This window comes from Phyllostomus hastatus, unplaced genomic scaffold (genome assembly GCF_019186645.2).
Source record: "Phyllostomus hastatus isolate PE091 unplaced genomic scaffold, TTU_PhHast_1.1 phas_scaffold_1066, whole genome shotgun sequence".
Taxonomy (NCBI): Eukaryota; Metazoa; Chordata; class Mammalia; order Chiroptera; family Phyllostomidae; genus Phyllostomus; species Phyllostomus hastatus.
Window position 1 is genome coordinate 6,304,355 of NW_025334004.1, and position 21,488 is coordinate 6,325,842.

The 21,488-nt window shown below is 40.1% G+C and overlaps 2 protein-coding genes and 1 pseudogene across 2 annotated transcripts in view; 1 reads left to right on the plus strand and 2 right to left on the minus strand.

The window, feature by feature from the left end:
* Window positions 1–2,386: 2,386 nt before the first annotated feature.
* On the minus strand, window positions 2,387–3,163 carry FGFBP3 (fibroblast growth factor binding protein 3). Its single transcript, XM_045853717.1, has one exon. The coding sequence runs from the start codon at window positions 3,161–3,163 to the stop codon at window positions 2,387–2,389; it is 777 nt and encodes a 258-aa protein (XP_045709673.1).
* Window positions 3,164–9,738: 6,575 nt separating this feature from the next.
* Window positions 9,739–10,172, minus strand: LOC123829073 (annotated as a pseudogene).
* Window positions 10,173–16,538: 6,366 nt separating this feature from the next.
* BTAF1 (B-TFIID TATA-box binding protein associated factor 1) overlaps window positions 16,539–21,488 on the plus strand; it is a 114,520-nt gene continuing 109,570 nt past the window's right edge. The window contains exon 1 of the mRNA XM_045854321.1: window positions 16,539–16,835. Coding sequence (XP_045710277.1) covers window positions 16,822–16,835 — 14 coding nt within the window. The 5' untranslated portion in view covers window positions 16,539–16,821. The remainder of the gene's footprint in view (window positions 16,836–21,488) is intronic.

Below are 21,488 nucleotides of genomic sequence, written 5' to 3' on the forward strand. Positions count from 1 at the left end.
ATACAGAAGGCTTCTCTATTTTCCTGGTCGTTTTGGTTGTCTTTCTCTAGGTCTTTTCTAACTCCATGATTTTTCTGGGGTTATAACATGTCGTACTACATATAGCACTTGTTGATTTTCATTCTATCATCTGTATTAAAAGCTATGTATAGGTTTCTACAATGCTAGTAGTATGCCTTAGGGCCCTCAGGTTCAACCAAGGCCAACTCCCCTCAGTGTACCTATCAGAGACACTGGGACTTACCCAAAGTCACTCTGAATGCTGATGGTAGGATCTGTCCTTTTCCCTTCCACTGCAAGTGGTTGGCTCCTCTTAGTCCATATTTTGTTCCTGAGACAGAGTCCTGGTATAGCTCTTCTTAAAGAGTAAAGGACCAGAGAGGCAGCAACCTACTCAGTGTACTTGGCTTAGTAAGTTTGGTCTCCCTCTTCCATAGAGGTAAGTAAGTTTGGTCTCCCTCTTCCATAGAGGTAAGCTTCCTGGGTCAAAGGGCACACAGGAAGGAACTGGAAGTTGTCTTTTGTGTGGAGAGGTACAACAGTGATTCTAAACATTGCTCTTTCATTTCCAATACCCTTTTCTGATGACACCCAAACTTTGCTCTTTTTTCTAGAAAGTATACATTGGTCCCTATATTGAGGGAATGATCTCCAGCTACTCTGAGCTTCCTTCCTTTGGCCAATGAATTTTATCTAATGGTCAGTTACTCAAATGAGACCTCATACTCCTGGCCTGAAATTGTGCGAGATCTGAATGTTTGTTGCTGATTGTATGAATTCAAGAATGTACAGAATTGGTAAAAGATAGTTTGTTTACATTTCCTAGAGGCTGGTCAGAGAGGAGAAAGTTCAAGAAATATTAGGTATCTGTAAGATTGTTGCATTGGCCATGATTTTAAAGGAGAGGAAGTGAGAGGAACAGAAGGTCAACAAAATATAAAAACCCTATACTGGGCAGTGACTTAAATGTCTCATGGGTTCAGGCCTGCAATACGAAGGAAGTCAATCGATAAGATGTGCAGGAGCCACGGACAACACCAGAAAATATGCCTAATCTAAGGGGCAGCCAATATTCAGTGTTAGCCAATTGTTGCCACGTGGGTCCAATGTCACGAGATCTGATTTTTCAAGACAATTCAGAAACCTGGTTTCTTCTATGAAATTACCTAATTGTTTAATGCTGACAACAAATCCAACTTGGGAGGGAGGGAGAAAGAGAAGAAAAATGAAAGGGAGCCAACCACACGCAGGCCAAAGAGAACACTGATAGGGCCCAGGGTTTGCCAGTTTTGGCTCCTGACTTATGCAGACTTCTCTCTCATCCTCGCAGACAAGTCAAGAGGTAAGTTTAGTAACTTACTTCAAAGTGTACTCAGAACTTGATCAAATGCATTCAGAATTTTCATCTCACTGACAGTTCTTTAAAACTATCCATACAGTTTATTGAGCATTGAACATGAGCAAAGTCTCTCATTACATCTTATTTAAAATGAAATATGTTAAACAATTAATTATATGAAACAGAAATACAACTTCCATAATGGTCCAAACGACTCTGAGATACATACTTACAATTGAAGCTGTGTTTTTTGTTGTTGTTGTTGTTTTTTAATGATCAACTATGAAAAGTAGTTTTTAAACCTACTGGAGTACTCAACTTCCTTCTGCCATTCACTTCTGAATTGAGAAGGTTAATGGGAAAGTTTGTGAATACAAGGCATCACTCTCTACAAGTAGCAATTCTAGAAGAATTCAAGGGCAGTCATCCTGAAATCTTCCATCATTAGAGTTGATTTTGACCAGTGAGTGGCTTCTATCACTGTAGAGGTCATCTATGACACCTAGCAGCACTAAAGTTAATACTAATTTAGAAAGAAAACCAAAAACAGGTGGTAATCCTGTTGGCTGATGAGGTGAGAGGACCCTATACAGTTCAACTTGGCCCAGGCTATCAATTGTTTGATTACATTTTAATGTAAATATGCTAAACAATACAGATTGTATCAACTTCCCACAAGAGATTCATATCACTTTAGTAACTTTCTCCCATTATTTTTTTTCAATCTGTCTCTGTACCCACCTCTCTCCCCAGTGTACACTTTTACACATTTAAGGTATGCCTACTTCTGTTTTCACTATTTCTTCTGGCCTCAATCAGGATGGATACTCTTCAAAATTTTTAACTTCTTTGCCGTCTCAGAGGTTCCCCATATCCCTAACACTCTCACCTCAAGCCCCACTCCCTCCCCACCTCCATTCTAGAACCTGGGACTCCTTCTTACTCTCTGCTCGGCACCTCACCGCCTAAGGTGGTGCCCTTCGCTTCCCTTCCCCTAGCTGAGCACCACCTCCCCGACCCCCCACGTCCCTCCCCAGGTCGGCAACCTCAGCCGTTCCAGAAACTAACAAAGAAGTTGCAGAGGGAGTGCCACTTCTCCGCGCAGTACGTCTCCGTGAGCTTCGCGTTCACATCCAGCCCGTCGGGATCCGGCCTTGTGCCCAGGAGTCGCTCCTCGTCCGGGTCCGAGGCCGCTTTCCTCTTGCCCCCTTTAGTCTTCTTCTCAGAGGGCTTCCGTTTGGAGCGCGTGCTCGGAGGATGCGGGACCCTCGCGGCGGGGCCGATCGCTGGCTCTCGGGGCCGTCCCCGGCTCCTGGCTCGCGGCTTGGGATCCCGAGGGAAGCCCGCCGCAGTGGGGCCGGCGGGCGGGGACCCGCTGGGCACCAGGCGAAGCTCGGCGCCGCGGCCCTTCTTGCCCGAGCACAGGCGAGCTTTGAGCGGCGCGGGGTCCTGGCACGGCCGCCGCTTCCTGCGCAGCCCGCCCAGCACCTGCTTCCAGTAGTGAGAGCCGCGGGCGGCGTAGGCTGCGCAGCGCCCTGGCTCCCCGCGGTAGGCGCACTGGTGGCGCTCCCCGTCCGGGCCCTGGCAGCTCAGCGACAGCTCGCTGCCCGCCGCCGGCCCTGGGGCGGACAGCAGGAGCTGCCAGCTGCATGCTTGGTGCTCCGGGCTGATGAAGCGGCCCGAAGAGCCGCCCACGAGACCCGGGGCTGACTCTGCCGCACCTCCTGCCGCCCCCTCGTTCTTTCCCGAGGCCGCGACGAGGCAGCCACCCAGCAGCAACAGCTGCAGCAGCTGGAGCGACGCTCGCAGCCTCAGAGGATTCATGGTTCAGGTTGGCTCTTCTGGTACCCCTGGGTGTTTCCGTGGTGGCAGGGCCGGGACAGCAGCATCCCTCAGACCTGGGGACAGAGGCAGAGACTGCTACTGACCCAACCCTTGGCCCCAGCACACGAACCTGAGAATCCCCCTCCCCAGACTTTCTGGGCGCTGGTTTCCAGTGGACAACAGCAGCAACGCCACTGAAAAGTTCTCCTGGGAGAAAATCGCTTACTGTCTAAAACATCGTGTTTTAAAATCCCGTGGAAACACGAAGGCAGAGCAATGACTGATAATTACCACCTCCACACCCCCTCCCTTCTCCACCCTCCAATAAACTATCCCCCAGATAATTTCAGATTATTCCTCAGAAGCTTACCCAGTTCTATCAGAGGTGGCAGAGCCTTATTAGGGTAAAGGGAGGGACTGCAGGAGATTAGTCTGTTTTAGCCCATTCCCAGTGAATGGACGCATTATCAGTGGGACAGAAGGGGCCTCCCCCACTATGCCCCTCCCAGAATTCTTTCACACAGGGAGGTTTCCCACCGCCACCACACACACACACACACACACACACACACACACACAAGTATGATAGAAGTGGCATGAAATATATCTCTTGTAATTTAGCTTACAATGTTTAAAATAATCACGCAAATTTTAACAAGTAATTATTTTCTTTCCTTTAACATATTTAATCATCTAAACATAAAAGTTAAATAGAGAGATCTAAGTTTTAACAGTTAAACAAAATAAAATGGAACAAAACGATATTCTAAACGAGGCACTATTTACATTCTTTTTTATATCATTCTGAGGTCTATATTTTCACTCATCATTTCCAATAGATTTTCTTATCCCAATAACTTAATCTGAATAACTGTTACTCCTAATATACCATTGTGTCCAGCAGTTCACTCAGGGATGAACATTTAGGCTTTTGATTATTTTTAGGTACTGTAAATCAATTATAAACTTCTTACAAAAATAGAAGTTTTTAAAAAAAAATAATTTGAGTTACAGTTGCAAGATAATATTACTAATTCAAACGCTATAATCTTTAAGAATTGACATGTTCTTGAATCTTGAAATTTGTATATTTAAGTAAAGCTAAGATACACTACATCAAGATAGTCCATCATCTTTTAAAAATGTTCTCAGTAATAAATGTGATATTTTTAAATTTCAAGAGTTTATACTTCTTACTATAATTGTTTTATACCTGTGGCTATTTTCCTAAAATATTTCCCCAAGATGTCAAGGAATCATAACATCTTTCTGCAGACAGTATTTTCTATTGCTGAACTCCCATTGAAAGTGTTTTTGAACAGTTATAATTTGATTACTACTCTAAAAAACCAAAATATTTTAAATTAGAAAAATGTAGTTATGTATTAGCATTTATTAAATATGTAGTGGTGTATATTGACCTAAGAAAGGAAGTTTTTCCCATTCTGGTGAAATCAGAGAAATGAAATGACTTACCAAAGGCCACAAGTCATTCAGTGATAAAGCAACAACCCACCTTACTATCATATTTTTTTGTTTTTTATTTTATATTTTATGGATTATGCTATTACATTTGTCCCAATTTTTCTCCCTTCACCCCCTTTCACCCAGCAAACTCCACCCCCTCAGGCAATCCCCACACCATTGTTCATGTCCACAGGTCATGTGTATAAGTTCTTGGGCTACTCCTTTTCCTATACTGTACTTTACATCCTCATGGCTATTTTGTACCTACCTATTTGTACTTCTGAATCCCCTCACCTCTTCACCCATTCCTAAACACCCTCTTCCCATCTGGCATCCATTAAAACACTCTCCATATACATGATTCTGTCTGTCCTTCTTGTTTGCTTGGTTTGTTTTTTAGATTCAATTGTTTGATAAATATGTACTTATTGCCATTTTATTGTTCATAGTTTTGACTTTATTTTTTGATCTTTTGATAGTTTTTTATCTTTTTCTTAAATAAGTCCCTTTAATAGTTCATATAATAGTGGTTTGGTGATGATGAACTCCTTTAGTTTTCTTTTGTGTGGGAAGTTCTTCATCTACCCTTGGATTCTAAATGATATCTTTTCTGGGTAGAGTAATCTTGGCTGTAGGTCCCTGCTTTTCATGACTTTGAATATTTCTTGCCAGTCCCTTGTATCCAGCAGAGTTTCTTTTGAGAAATCAGCTGACAGTCTTATGAGAATTCCCCTGTAGGTAACTAACTGCTTTTTTCTTGCTGCTTTTAAGATTCTCTCTTTATCTTTAACCTTTGGCATTTTAATTAGGATGTGTCTTGGAGTGGGCCTCTTTGCATCCATCTTGTTTGGGAGTCTCTGTGCTTCCTGGACTTGCATGTCTATTTCCTTCACCAAATAAGGGAAGTTTTCTTTCATTATTTTTTCAAATAGATTTCCAATTTACTTCTCTTTCCCTTCTTCTGGCACCTCATGATGCAAATGTTGGAATACTGTCCCAGAGTCTGCTTAACTATCCTCGTTGTTGTTTTGGTTTTTTTTTTTTTTGGAGGGGAGGGCTCTATGGTTGTTTCCCCGTAAATTGTTCTTTACTTCGATTAGTGTATCCTTCATTTCTGACTGGATTTCTTTCATGCTGTTGAGGTTCTCACTAAGTTACTTGAGCATCCTTGTAACCAGTGTTTTGAATTCTGCATCTGATAGATTGCTTATCTCCCTTTTGTGTAGTTCTTTTTCTGTAGTTTTCATCTGTTCTTTTATTTGGGCCATGTTTCTTTGTCTGCTCATTTTGGCAGCCTCCCTGTGTTTGTTTCTATATATTAGGTAGAGCTTCTAATACTCCCTGTCTTAATAGCATGACCTACTATAGTAGATGTCCTGTAGGGTCCAGTGGCACAGCCTCCCCTATCACCCAAACTGGGTACCCACTCCTCTTGTAGTTGAGTATATCCTCTTCTTGTAATTGAGCCTTGGTTGCTGTTTGGCAGATCAATGGGAGGGATTTACCTGGGCCAGTCTGCTGCAAGTATTAGCTGTGATTGCTGACCACCAACCTCCACCCTCCATGGAGGATCAGCTGTGCAGGGGCAGGGTGGTAGTGCTTTGACATGGTCTGTAGCTGTCTATGGAGTGCACAACTCTGGGGTTCCCTGGGTGGGGCAGGTCAAGGTCAGGCCCCACCTGTATTTTGCCCAGGGCTACCCTGCCTGCACTATAAAGCAATATGAGATGGCTGCTACTTGTGCTGGGCTTGGAGATTTCCAGGCTAAGCCAAGCTGTGATCTAGGCTGGCTGCTGCTAGTGCCGTGCCTGGGACCACTTAGCAGGAGGTACAGGGACTGGGGGCTCACTGAGGCCAACTGTTGCTTGCTTGAGAGAATTTAGGAAGTTGTGAAACATGAGCCAAGACCAGCCATTAATATGGAAAGGTCACTGGGGTAGGCCTATAAGTTGGGTGGGACAGTTTCAGGGGATCTCCAGGATGGGGCAGTGTTATTCAGGTTGATGGAATATCAGATATGGAACCCACCTGCTGGTTCTGTGTCTGTGTGTGGGGAGGGTTCAGAAAAGGGACAATGGCCTCTGCATGCCTTTTTGTCTGGGAGAAAGCTGTCCCCCTGCACTCACCTTGATGCCAGACACTTCAATTCCTCCCTGTATGCCACTAGTGTCTTTTAAGCTGCCACCCCAGTGCTGGAGCTCAGAGACAGTGAGTCTAAGTACGTGTGTGAGTTCTTTAAGAGGAACTGCTTGGGACTCCAGAAGTTTCTTCCACTGACTCAATTCCTGCTGGTTTTTGCAGCTAGAAGTTATGGGGACTTATCTTTCTGGCACTGGAACCCTTGGCTGGGGTGCCTGATATGGGGCTGGGACTTCTTACTCCCAAGATACCCTTCCCAAATTTGTATCCACCACATGTGGATGTGGGATTAGCCCATTCTGCATCTACCAGTCTGGATAGATGTGGTTTCTTTAATTCCATTGTCAGACTTCCAGTAACTTGATTTCTGATGGTTTTGAGTGATGATTTCTCTATGTTTTAGTTGTAATTTTGATGTGCCACCTGACTTTCAACAATCAATGATTTTTACATTTCAGGTTTGTATTACTACAATCAATTTCAAAATTAGTTATGTCTAGGTTATAAAGGGACTAAATGGTAGTGGAAAAAGTACAATAAAGATTAATAGTAAGTAAATAAATAAATAAAAGTTAAAAAAACAATTTGATTTATAATAAAAAGCAGTTAGTACCCATAAAGTTAAAAAACATTCACATAAGTTTCATAAACAAGAGTAGCTTCTTGATACACTTCGACAGTGAAAAGCTCTGTCCCAGAAAACCAGACCTTCAGGAGTAAAGCACTGAGGAGTAGTTACAGGCTTTTGTTAGTTGCTCTGAAGTTTTATTGTTATCAGCTACTGAACCAAATTGGAATAGTTTCTCAGCTAAAGAGTGACATCTTGTGATATTCTGCACTAATTACAATGAAAAAGTTTATTACCTGAAGAATCATAATTACATATTCCAGACACCATGCTCTTTGTCAGAAACATTGTTCCCAGAGAAATAAGTAAGGGCACACAGATGTGCTACACTAGGTCAGAAAGGGGTAGCTTCTTCCTGCGAACCAGAAGTTACATTTTATAAAGTCTGGTAAAATATACGTAACATAAAATTGACCACTGTAGTCATTTTTAGCTGTACAGTTCATTAGCATTAAGTATATTCACATTATTGTGTGGCCATCATCATCATCCATCCCCAGAATGTGTTTCATCTTCCAAAACTGAAATTATACACATTAAACAATAACTCATTCCTCCTTTCCTCCACCTCCTGGCAACCATTATTCTACTTTCTGTCTCTAGGAGTTTGACTACTCTTGGTATTCCATATAGGTGGAACGACACAGTATTTGTCCTTTTGTGACTGGTTTATTTCACTTCACATAATGTCCTCAAGTTTCATCCCTGTTGTAGCATGTGTTGGGGTTTTTTCCTTTTTAAGACTGAACAGTATTCCATGAATGTATGTACACATTTTTTATGCACACTTTTTAAAAATTATATTAAAATCAGGCAATGGTCTGACAATAAAAAGTCTGCTTATGGAATACTGTTATGTTAAACTTTACTTGCAGGATGTTAAATCCTAAGGTTTTCCCCAGAAAAAGATTAATGGAAACATCAGGTACTTTTCAGATTGGATAGTTGCTGCTTTAAAAGGTGGCTTCACACAAACACTACGTTACAAGAAGAAGAAGAAGGAGAAGAAGAAGAAGACATTTAGAACACAATGAGTTGCTTTTATTTCATATGCACCCACATCTCAGCATTTAGTGTCTTGAACAGAAAAGTAGAAAATTGTAGCAATTAGCCAGGAAATCAAGCTCACCGATTTCAGGGTTCTGCCATGCACACTGAGTTCTTTCTTAATCTCTGCTGAGGACCAAGAGAAGCTACAGCACCAAAACCAAAGTATGCACCAAACTCAAGGTTCTTTTTGTTCCAGTTGTCAGATTCCAAACTAGACCTGAGTGGATTGCAAAGATGACCAAATGAGAGCCCTGTTTAAAACTTCAATTTGTAAAAGCAAAAGCAATTATAGGAACAGAAAAAAAAATCATTCAGAGGGATCATGAGTGCTTACAAGTGTCTTCTGTGGCCTTCTTGAGCTAAAATAAAACCAATGCATCAGCTGATGATGGCAGCAGAGGGGGCAGGCGGAAGACCCTGATATTCACCTCCCAGGCTGGGGAAGAGTAAATCCACGTGGTTCCAAAACTAAACAAGGGAGGTCAGAGACTCTTTCCAACCTTAATGACTTCTGGCCAAAGCAAGGAAGTGCCATGGATAGTATTGGGTGGTAACCATGAAGAAAGGGACTTGAGGAGGAGTAAGGAGAAAGCAGCACCTCTGGACATAAAGGTGGGGGAGGGGGAAGAAGATACGGGGAAAGCCCTGAATTCCTCACCAAAGGCCAATTTCGGAGGGGAGCAGAGGGGGGTTATAATCTATGCTTTGGCCAAGGGTGGTGGCAGAGAGTGGGAAAGGATGATGGCTTGGAAGGGGGACATCATTTAAGACTTAAAGAAACAAGAGGTGCAGACAAAGCACCCCCACACACCCAGCAGTAGTCCCACAGGCTGTGACCTGAAACCTTCACATCTACTCTAAGAAGCCTCCCCAAGCTAGAGGTCTGTTGCAGGGAAGGAGAGGACAGCGGGAGGGGATGGGGAAAAGGCAGAGACCCCAGGCTATGTAATCAGCAGCAAGGTGATTGTGTTCTGTGTCTTTTCAATTGTGTTAGATGTGCCCCACTGATTATGATGGGAATCAATTTAAATACACTTTATTGATCCCAGAAGTTCAACTATGTGGACAGTGGTTACACTTGACAGGATGATTTGTTATAGCACAACTTATATATTTCAAATGGATAAAATTAGTATCATTTACAGTATCTTAGGCTAAATTGCCTTTGAATGGGAGCTTTCTTTCCAGTACTTTGAGGTCTACAGACATATCTAGAAAATTTACTACTGTGGAAAATGAAGACTACTTACATCGAAAGGGGGAAGGGGTAAGCCTGTGGTTTTTCTTTTGATTAATTGCTGTAACACTGTCCTTCAGGTGACTGAGGGAGTTTCATCTTTTCTTTGACATCATTAGGTGCTGGAGCTCCTGCAGGACAACTTGGATACTATATGAATTTTGCTAGCACTGATATGGCTCCTGGGTCGACCACTCCATTAGAACTATTAACTCCATTCATATTAATTTGTGTTACAAATCTTACAAAGGAGGGTACTTCTGGTTATTTGGGTCCACATTCTATTTTAAGGCTGTATATTTGGTTTTCATAAATTGTTCTTGGAGGCCCAATTATCATCCCCGTCTCTCTGGTAAGTGTCATGTCTTTGCCATCTTCAAGACCCCAGCTAACTGTGCCATCTCCTATTCCTTTCGGGCCTTCTTCAAGTTCTTCCAACAGTCGAAAATTGCGAGGGACTTTTACTCCCAGCCTGTCGTGGCTGCCATCTTTCATCACTGTTCACATTTTGTTTATCTGTTAATTCGTGATTGGGCTCTTGGGGTTCCACATTTTGTGTATTGTGAATAATACTGCTATGAACATGAGTGTGGAAATATCTGTTTGAGCTCTTGCTTTCAGCTCTTTTGGATTTATACCCAATTACTAAATCATATGGTAATTGTATTTCTGACTTTTTGAGGAACCTCCATACTGGCTCTCCCAGGGTGGCTGTACCATTTTACATTCCCATCAACAGGGCACAAGGGTTCCAATTTATCCACATACTTGATTGATTGCTTATTTTGGTTTTTAAATTGTTTTTTAAGATTTTATTTATTTTTTATTTTTTAGAGAGAGAGGAAGGGAAGGAAAAAGAGAGGGAGAGAAACATCAATATGTGGTTGTGTCTTGTGCGCTCCCCTGCTGGGGACCTGGCCTGCAACCTAGGCGTGTGTGCTGACTGGGAATCGAACCGGCAACCCTTTGGTTGGCAGACCGGCACTCAATCCACTGAGCCACACCAGTCAGGGTAACATTTTCTTATAAAGTTAAGATAAATAATGCAGTCATCCTCATCCTATGCTTATGTGTTGACCCAAAGTAAATGAAAACATATGACCACAAAAAGACAGGTACAAGAATGTTCATAGCACTTTATTCATCATAATAACCCCAAAGTGGAAACAACTCACTTATCCATCAACAAATGAATAAGCAAATTGTGGTACAATCTGTTTATTGCTCAGCAATAAAAATGAATGAACTACTGCAATATGCCCAAAGTGGATTAATCTCAAAATCACAATGTTGAGCAAATGAAGCCAGACTCAAAAGAGCCCATATTGTATGACTGAATTTATGTGAAGTTCTAGAACAAAGAAAACTAATCAGTGGTGAAAAAAAAATCAGACCAGGCCTAGCTGGCTTCGGGGATGAGTGGGGGTTTGTATTGGCCAGAAAGATATAAAGGAATTTTTTGGTGTTATGGCAGTATACATCTTGGTAGAGGTTTGGGTTACACTTAAGATTTGTGTATTTTACTGTATGTAAATTTTACCTGTAAAAGAAGTCATATGTGTAAATGATTATTAAACCCAAGTTAATTATATTCATGCTGAAGTGTGTAGGGGTGAAAGAGATAAGGTTTGCAACTTATTTTTATTTTCTTTCCTTATTTTTTTAAAGATTTTATTTATTTTATTTTTAGACAGAGGGGAAGGGAGGGAGAAAGAGAGGGAGAGAAATATCGATGTGTGCTTGCCTCTCACGTACCCATACTGGGGACCTGGCCCACAAACCAGGCATGTGCCTGGACTGGGAACTGAACCAGCGACCCTTTGGTTTGTAGGCTGGCACTCAATCCACTGAGCCACAGCAGCCAAGGCTGCAACTTATTTTTAAATGTATTTTAAAAGGGTGATAGGATTAGAGGGAAATGAGAAGCAGATACATGAAAAAACTAATATAGTAAAAAATTAACTGTAGAATTTAGGTGGTAGATATATGAGTATTCACTCATAAGTTTTTTCAACTTTTCTGTATTTTTGAAAAGTTTCATAATATATGTTGAAAATAGAAAAGAACAAACACTATTTAAAAAATTATATTCCTACCACTGACTTAATGTATATTAATATCTTGTCATATTTGTGTCCCACACTTTCTTAAGAAAATAAAATCACATGACTCCTCTGTTACCATACCTCTCTCGAATTCCATTTTGCACCCCCGCCCCTGCATCCCTCTCTCACCCAGGGGTAACCAGCATTTATTGTAAGTGTAGGGTATATAATTCTTTCAGTACACTTTTACAGTAAAAACTTTGTGCTTGTTTATACACACACACCCATATAAAGCTCATGTCAAGTATAGTCATTGCAACTTCATTTATAATAATAAAAAATTGGAGAAACCTAAATATTAATTAGTAGAGAAGTGAATATATTATGGATTTTCATACCATGGGATAGATCTTGGAAACATGTTAATTAAAACAAGCTTATGAATCATATTTTTATTATTTATGGACACACATATATGTAGCAAAGTGGTAACATGAACAAGAAGCATACACACCAACTTCCTAACAATAGTTATTTCTGGGAAGGTAGGGAGGAAAATGGGATTAGTGAGGAATAAAAGACCTCAATTATGCCTTCAATGTCTTAAGAATTTATTGAAGCAAATATGGCAAAGTACTAACATTTGTTAAACCTGGGAGTGAGTACATGCTTGGATTTTTTTCTCTATATTTTTCTGTATGTTGAATATAATTCACAATTTAAAATACAAATAATACTTCTTTGTAAATATAGTTTTTAGAATTTATAGAAATTGTATGATATTATAAATATTGTTCTGTATCTGTCTTGCTTATTTTACTCAACTTGTGGTTTTGAGCTTCATCCATATTGTCATATGTAGATCTAGATCATTTAGTTTAACTACTGCTGCTGTTATCCCATCATGTTATATTTCATTTAATTTACCCGTCATTCTACTGATGGACATGTAGGTCATTTCTAGGTTTTCTGGATGATAAACAGTGCTGCAGTGAACACTTTTGTAGAGCTCTTATGGACGAGAGTTTTTCCCTAGAGCACTGGTCTTGAAACTGGAGTGTATGTACCCCTGAGGATACCTAAAAACTTTTCAAGAAGTCTGCAGACCTAAGTAGACTTTAAAAAATTCAATTTCAAGATTCTCAACCTGAATGTGCATGCTTTCCTCCATATGCTTCTTTCAACCATACACCTGTGTATGGAGCTGTGGTTAGGACATTAGGCTGGTTCTCCTTTTCTCCCTCCTTTCACAATTGCCCTCCTCCCATTTGACTACAGAAAGGTATAGTTGCAGCCATATCAAATCTCATTTGGAATTTAATACATAAAATTTAGTGCATATACTTTTTATATTTAGTTTTTATTTTTAAAATTTCTGTTAATCCATCTAAAATTAATTTGGTGTTTGAGACAACAATATATCTATAGATCTAATAACTTTGATGTGAAGATCTAAATAATTTTACTGGATAATTTATACTTTTATATTCATATCAGAATTCTTTTTTGTATATGAGGAAAGCATACAGTTAGTGGATGTATCTTCCCACTATTTTCCCAGAATTCCCTATAGTTATAGTGGCTACATGAGACTGTTCTGGCCAATGAGATGTTAAGCCTGCTAAGAATTAATGAAAAGACTTTTGCTTTCTTAAGACAAACACTGCCTCTTATTCCTCCCTTTCCCCTGTTTCCTGGATGTATGCCTGGAGGTGGAGCAAGTCTTTCCAATCCTCCCAGGAGAGTTTATCTCACGGAAAGAGGAATCCATTCTCTTCTCCTGGTTGATCTAAGGATAATTCCATCCCCACTGCCAGTGGTTGGTTTAGTTATCGGGGTGTGACCCAATTCTGCACACTTTGTGAAGTTTGCTGTCAGCGTCTGTGAAAGTTCTTCCCTGCTCTTAAAAGAGACTCTTGGAAAGCCATTCTTCCTCCATCTTTTCTTGGATGTTTTCCTTCTGCATTATCCAAGTTTTACAGTTTAGTTGGTTCAAATTTTTCTGTTTTTTCCTAAATGGTAATTTTTTTGTGCGTTAATAAATCTTTTCCTACTCAAGGTTAAAATATTCTTTAATATAGTGTCCTAATAATTCTAGGGTTCTGTTTTTTCACTTTTAGATTTTTAATCCATGAGATTTATTTAGGATATGGTATGAAGTACGAATTTGATTTTCCCCTCCGTGTGTAGAACCAAGTGTCCAACTTTCTTAGTTCAATAGTTCTTTTTTTGCAATTGATTTTTGAATCCACCTTCTGGTGGTAAAAAGTAGTTAATATTTATTTAGTATTTTTAAGTGTATCACATATAAACTTATTTAATCCTTACAACTTTATATGTACCTTCATATATATGTAAAACTACAGGTGCATGATGCATTATTTACAAATCTGAAATTGAGAAAGGTCTAAAAACCATACTTTAAAAAATTTCATTTGGCAGCAAAACTTCACCTGAACTGGCATGTAGCCATCTACAGTCTTTTGTTTATTTCTCTTAGTATGGCTATTAATACATTTTGCTTCAGAATTGTAAGTGTATTTGATTATAAGGTGATAATCTTGAAGCTGTTCAGTTGTGACATAAACAAGGTATGTGTTTAGGATAGCTTTTCAAAATTGAAAGAATTTTAAATTTAGAAAACCATCTGGCAGGGGTTTCAGGTAAGGGTTGTGGACCACTACTATTTTTATCCCCATTTTACAGCTGAGGAAATTGAGATATAGAAGTTAAATCACTTGCTTAAGGTCACATAGTTAACGAAAGAATAATCAATGTAATTAATAATACTTTTAGAGTTTATTGTGACAGTTATTTGGTTAAATGCAGTATACTCATGATCTCAGTTAATTCTCACCGCAACCCTATGAGTTACTGTTATTATTCCCATTTCCTAGATGAAGGAACTGAAGCTTACAAAAGTTACACAGCTCCCCTGAACACACAGCTGTTAAGTGTGGTGAGAAATGATTTAAAGACAATTCACTCGGACATCAGTATATTTGGTTACTACACTATCCCTTACAAACCTATAGTATCAGCTCTTCTCTTTCTTCTAAATGTCTTTCAGAACTCTGTTTAATTACCTCTTGGATATTAGAGTAAGATTTTAAAAACATATATCAGATCATTTTATTCATATGCTTAAAAACCTCCTATGACTTTTTACTGCATTTAGAGTAGAATCCCAATTCCTCATATTGGCCCCTTCCTGCCTTTCCCAACTCATCTCCTAACACAGCAGACTTCTCTTCGGCTTTTACACTCAGTGTATTCTCTACCTGGAAGGCTTCCTAGCTCTTCACACAGCTGGCTCCCTTTGCCATTTGGGCTTTAGCTTAAGTGACTGCTTGGTTTTTCACTAACTACCCAGTCTAGAGTCTCTAATCACCTTCTCTATCTTATCCTTCTGTTTTACATAACATGTAAACATTATATATAAAATCTCTTTTCTCTTTTTCCTTCCTTTAGAATGTAAGTTCAACCTTGTCTGTTCTGGTTCCTTTTGAAGCCCTATTTTCTAGTAAAGGGTTTAGCAAGGTGGTAGATACTTAATTTTGGCTGAATAAATGAATGTCCCAACCAGTTAATAGTACCTACTGGTTAGTTTCAGTGGTGGGAGATAAATTGAGAATACAGGTGGGAGGAGACTGTGAAATGTGAAGATATTTGAACAATAGTGCCTATCACAGTGTCTGATACAGAATAGTTGTCTAATACATATTTGATGAATGAACAGTAAATATTAATACTAGCTTGGATCTTGGGCAAATTACTTAGACTTTCTGGGCTTAGTTTCCTTAACTATAAGGTGAAGATTAAAACTTACTTTACAAAGCTAGCTTACGAATTATATGAGATAATCCATGCCAGATGCCTACCACTTAGCAGGTATTTTAGTTTCTTTCCTCTTATATTTTTATACTTTGTTGTTTACAAAGCTCTTGTAACATCTTCTTATATGACCTCATTTTGTTTCCATACCCTTCTACAGTACTTCTCATTAGCCTCATTTTATAGATGAAATACAGACTCTGGTTGAGACATAGCCTCGTCAGGTAAGGAGAAGCCCATTTACAAGTTTAACAAGCAGAGGACTGACACAATAAAAGCAGTGCTTTTTTGAAGAGTAAGCTGTTAGTGGCATATAAGATGGGCTCGACTGAAGAAGGTGGAGAAATATTACTTTTGACGACTTTCATTAAAATCAAGTTTATGGTGATAAGGGCCTGCACTAGGTGACAGGATAAAGTTTAAAAGCCTAATGAATTAAACAACCGAGTAGCCAGATAAATCCCCCCCACCCCAATACTGGGAGTTTTCACATCTGATTGAGGAAATAATGGTACCAACGACATAAAACAATTAAGAAATCAAACTTGGCAAAATGGTTGTCAAAAGATCTTCCCTCGCATACCCATGCAGAACTTCTGGCAAATAAGGCAAACATGTGAGCCGTATCTTAAGTCTGGCAAGGTCCTTCGTAATTGCTTGCTAGAAGCAGTCCCGCGGGATAAGGATGGAGTGGTAACGAATGAGAAACCAAGTTTTTGAACTTCCGGAACCTTGGCTAAATCGCCTTTTTTTCCTTCTGTAGAAAATAAGGAGTCCTATATTTCCTCTCCCTGCCTCGTTTTAAGACTAACGACCCTTCACAATCACAACAGGAACTTTTTTTTCTTTAAGCGCGCTCAGCCACGCCAAAGCTGCACGCACTAAACCTGCCCTCTTCCGAGAAGCGGAGCTCCGCCCCCGGTGAGTGATGTCACTTCCGGCGCGCTGACGCCCAGTCCGGCGTGCCGACGCCTGCGTCAGCAAAGAGCGGAGCTGGGGGCACCGGGTTTGAAGTCGTGCGGGTCGGCGGACTGCCTCTTCGGCTGTGTCAGACCCCTGCTCCCGGGCGGCGGCGGGGACGAGCTTGGGTCGGCGGCGGGGCAGATGCCCCAGGGCCCGTGCCGGGACGCCCCGCGCCGCACCGGCCGCTCCCCTCTGCCCCAAGTCCTGGGCCTGCGCCGCTCTAGTGTCTGGAAACTAGCGCCTCAGCGGCGCGGCGCCTGGCTCGCGGGGAACCTCGAACCGCCGGCGCCCGGCCATGGCGGTCTCCAGGTGGGTTTTGCTCCTAACGAGCGGACAGGAAGGCGGCCCAGGCAAGGCACCGTCTCCTCTTCTTGACCCCACTCCTGGAAGGGAGCGGTTCCCGTTGTCACTGGGCTCGGCCGCCTGCTTCCACAGAGTTTGGAGTTAGCCCCTCAGTCCGCGGGGCTTTGGGCTCGGTTACTCTTCGTGAAAGGTCCAAAATGTCTTTCTGTGTTTGTGGAATTGACTTACGGCCACGATGGAGCTAGTTTTTGTCTTCATCACGTTTCTCTTGTCTGGTTTCTCTTCCCTCTTTCAGTTTTAGGGGTTTCTTGTATCTTAGTACTCTAAGGCTGATCCCTAACCTCCATTTCACGGGGAAACTTGGTCGCAACTCTCTAAGTTGGGGCTTTTAGAGTGCTATAACCTAAGAGACCTTCTGATTACGTTAAACTTTTATATTTACGGCTTTAGGGACATGTTCTTTCCTGAGGACTTTTTAAAAAAAAAACACTTCACAGTAAAATTCTTCTTTTTGTGTAGCAGTAAGCATTCAATTGTCAGCATTGTAGTCTTTAGCAAATTGTATTAATACCATTTTCCTTAACTAAAGCGTGAAAAATATATCAAAAGTCTTAAATTATCTAACAATGTTGCCCATCAACAGGAAAGGCTGGGAAAACGGTAGGAAAGCCAACGTGTTTGGATAACTACAGGAGGCGAGTCTTCCTTCCCTGCAATATGGTAGAATGGTGGGAAAACTTTGTGTCAGAGGTTTGATTTTAGTGGATCTATGTACATGTCGCAGGGTGTGTCAGAGGTTTGATTTTAGTGGATCTATGTACATGTACGCAGGGGACAGTCTCTCTGATAGCAAGGATTTAGCATGTTCATTAGAGTTCCCGAGGTGAATTTTCATGAGATTTGGGTCCTTCCACCACATAGATTGAAGGAAAAATGATAGATCAGAAAACAAATAGTTTTCGTTCTCTTCTTTCATAATTAATTGAACACATTCCTTCAATACAAAATGTGCTCAAGCTTTATCGGTTTTGCAAGAGAAAGAAAAGATCACCCATGTCATAGACTCCCTAGGTAACTGATGAAATAGTTTGTAGAAGAAGCCCATGGGATTTGGGAGAAGGGGGTTGCTAGGTATCTGTAGTATGGAGCATCTATTTTTTATTTCATAGGTTATTTGAATCCATTCAGCGTGAGAAATTCTTATTTTGTGATATATAGTAAAGTGTCTTGAAAGAATACAGTGGTATTTTCAATTTTTGCAAATACAGAAAGTTGTATCTTCTATGTTCCATATAAAACAAATATATACGTTATAAATACATTAATACGAGATTTGTTTATCAGGTGATACAATGTTTAAGGGAACGAGTTGCTCTTGAAATTCCTTTCTTATAGCTAAGTACTTTTCACAGTATGGGGTGTAATTTTATAGACACAAAAATGAAAGTGTTTAAAAATAGCCTGATCTGCTTGTCCAATGTTGATCTATTTACAGAAGTTTGGGGCACCTGAATTTCTGAATGAATGAATAGATTTCTAAAGGTACTGCCTTTCCTTCTTGACATTGGATTTGAAAGGGTAGTGCTTCCCCCCCGCCAGCCCCTGCCCCGTAGGTTCTTTATTATTCACCTTGCCGAAATTCTGTTAAATTATACTTTTTAAAAAGCCTTTCATAGTTTTGTGAAGGAGCTACTCCTGTGCATATTTTAGTAATATAATAGGTTCAAAGAAACACTTTTGAGACTCTTGTATTTTGGGGGTACTGTCAGTTCTTGCCTTTTTCATTTGTGGATTCACTCTGAATAGCATACTTGAATTTTAAACTGACCTCCATGCACTAAGTACATTTCATTCCTAACTACTCTTTTTCACCAGTTCGTGTATGCTTGTGGAATACAAACTCATTTTAATATTATTTTATGTAAAATAGATGGAAGATAGTTCAGGAGATAAAAGTCATATTTGCCAGAATTAAATCTGAAATATTTGTACTCAGTTTATATCAATGACATAATCAAAGAGAGTCTTTCTAATATTTTTAGGACCTTGTAAATATTTCCAACAGAAAGGAAAAGTAAGGTGGTACCATTATTCCCTCAATTGCAAGGTTCAAAAATCTGGGAATAATATTTGACTTCTCCCTCCCTCCTTGCCCCTCAGCAAGTCACCAAACCCAATCCTGTCAGTTCTACCTTTCTAATCTGTGTCTGGTCAGTGTATCTCCACCCCCTCCCCCATACCAGTCACCACAATCCTGCTTCATAACACCGTCATGTCTAATCCAAGACACCTGTAAAAGCAGCCACTTGATCTTGCCTCCCATAGCATCTTCCTAATTTATTCATCACTTCCACCATATTATTTGCTAATATATGAATTTTAATGTGGTCATTTTTCTTCTTAATGCCATTGGATAAAGTCCAAATTTCTTAAACATGTCTTACCAGATCCTTTGTGATCTGGTTCCTGCTTCACCTTTTTAGCTTCATCTTGTGTCAAGGTCTACGCATCTCTCTCTCTCCCTGCCCCTTTTCCAAGTTTGTGTTCTCACCCCTTAATCTTTATCTCTGGAACACTTCTTTCTTGTGTAGCACCCCCCCCCCCCCCCCGCTCCAAAAGTCTGGGTAAATCCAACCTTATACTCTTGGTCAGCCTATATAATAGTTTGTTCAGGAAGCCTTTTCTGGCTTTATTTCCTCTGAGGGATTTGTACCAATGTGTTCTTCTGTCAATCATAACATTTATCATATTTTGTAATTGATTGTTTCATTGTTCTCTCCCCTGCTTGAATTAACATAAACTCTGTGAGAGTAGGGAATGTGTCTACTCTCTCTATCCCAGCAGAGTGGCTGGCTTCTAGTAGGTGCTCAATACAATTTTTTTTTTTTAAACAAGTTAAATTTTTTTTTTTAAGATTTATTTATTTATTTTTAGAGAGGGAAGGGAGGGAGAAAGAGAGAGAGAGAGGGGGAAACATTAATGTGCGGTTGCTGGGTGCCATGGCCTGCAACCCAGGCATGTGCTCTGGCTGGGAATCAAACCTGCGACACTTTGGTTCGCAGCCCGCGCTCAATCCACTGAGCTACACCAGCCAGGGCACAATTTTTTTTTTTTAAATGGGTGATTTTATTTCTTGTTTTAATCTCTGTTATGATTTACTGTAATTTATGTGTAGTAGAATATTTCCAGTGCTTTTAAATGAGTGCTTCTGAGTTTAGCTACAGTTTATTTTTCCTCTGAAGAAAAGCTTTCACTATAGCTTTGAATATTGGCCAGGCTTATCACTTTAAAAACATAATAGCTATTAGAACTAGTTTTAAAAGTTTATAATTGTACAATTCTGTGATAGTGTGGCATTTTAAAATGCAAATTGGCTATAATGTAACCCTGCATTTTGAATGACCAAATATTTTAGACCCTGTTATAGTTTTATAAAAGCCTATAGTTTTACTATACTTTGAATTGTAAGTGGCAAATTATGAAATGCATGGTCAACTCTTGATGCATGTGTGAGTTAAATCTTCCCCCCCCCGAAAAAAAAAACCCACCACAAACTTTGTGACTCCAAAACTGCAAACACAATGATAGCATTTTGCGCTCCCTTCAGCAACGCATGCACAATTATAGCATTTGAAGTTCTCCATAAAATGCAGTGAAGTATTATTGAAGAATGTATAATTCCTTTAGACCCTTAGTAAAAGAGAGAGTATACGAATGTAGGAGTAGAGAACAATGTTGCCCTTTAAATGTGAATGCTGGAAAGTCAGCTAAGCTCACTCACTAGCTACTTGATTTGCTCCTACAAAACCAACTTGAGCAAAAAGATGAATTAGTAGCATTACAACTTTCAATGTTTGCAAACAATTGACATGACAATTGTTAAATCCTTGAATGCAGTTGTTTTGTTTTGTGAGCCTTTCTCCCAGTATCATCTGTCACCTAACTAGTTGGGATTGGGCTGTCAACAGTAAAAGCAGCCTTAGAAGAATTGTTAAGGGGTATTATGCTCATTACAGAGGATGGTGAATCTGTAACATTATTGGGTTCCATGGCTTAATACAGATTTTTTTAAAAATTAAAAAAAAATCAGTTAGATTTTTAAAAAAGATTTTATTTATTTATTTTTAGAGAGGGGAAGGGAGGGAGAAAGAAAGAGAGAGAAACATCAATGTGCAGTTGCTGGGGGTGGTGGCTTGCAACCCAGACATGTGCCCTGACTGGGAATCGAACCTGTGATGCTTTGGTTCTCAGCCCATGCTCAATCCACTGAGCTATGCCAGCTAGAGCTTAATATAGATTTTTTAAAGGTGTTTTTTTTTTATAACCTTCGCCTGTTTATGCCACAGTTGTGTTAGTTGACTGTTGTTTTACATTGACTAGCTAATATGAACATGATTTTTCCTTGATCATGTAGAAAAAAAAATTAAATTCAGAGAATTTTTCCTCAGTGATCCAAGCTATAAAGGTGCATGTCTAAAATGTCTAGACATTAATTATGATTTGACCACTTAGAAACCATACCTTACACCTGTGACATATAACTTTGCATTTGAAAGTGGAGTCTTTAGAAAAGATTCAGGAAAAAAATCAGAACGTACCCTGTTATAGAAGAAACAAATTGCTACATATTAACAGAACTTTGCTCTGTTTTGTTAATTC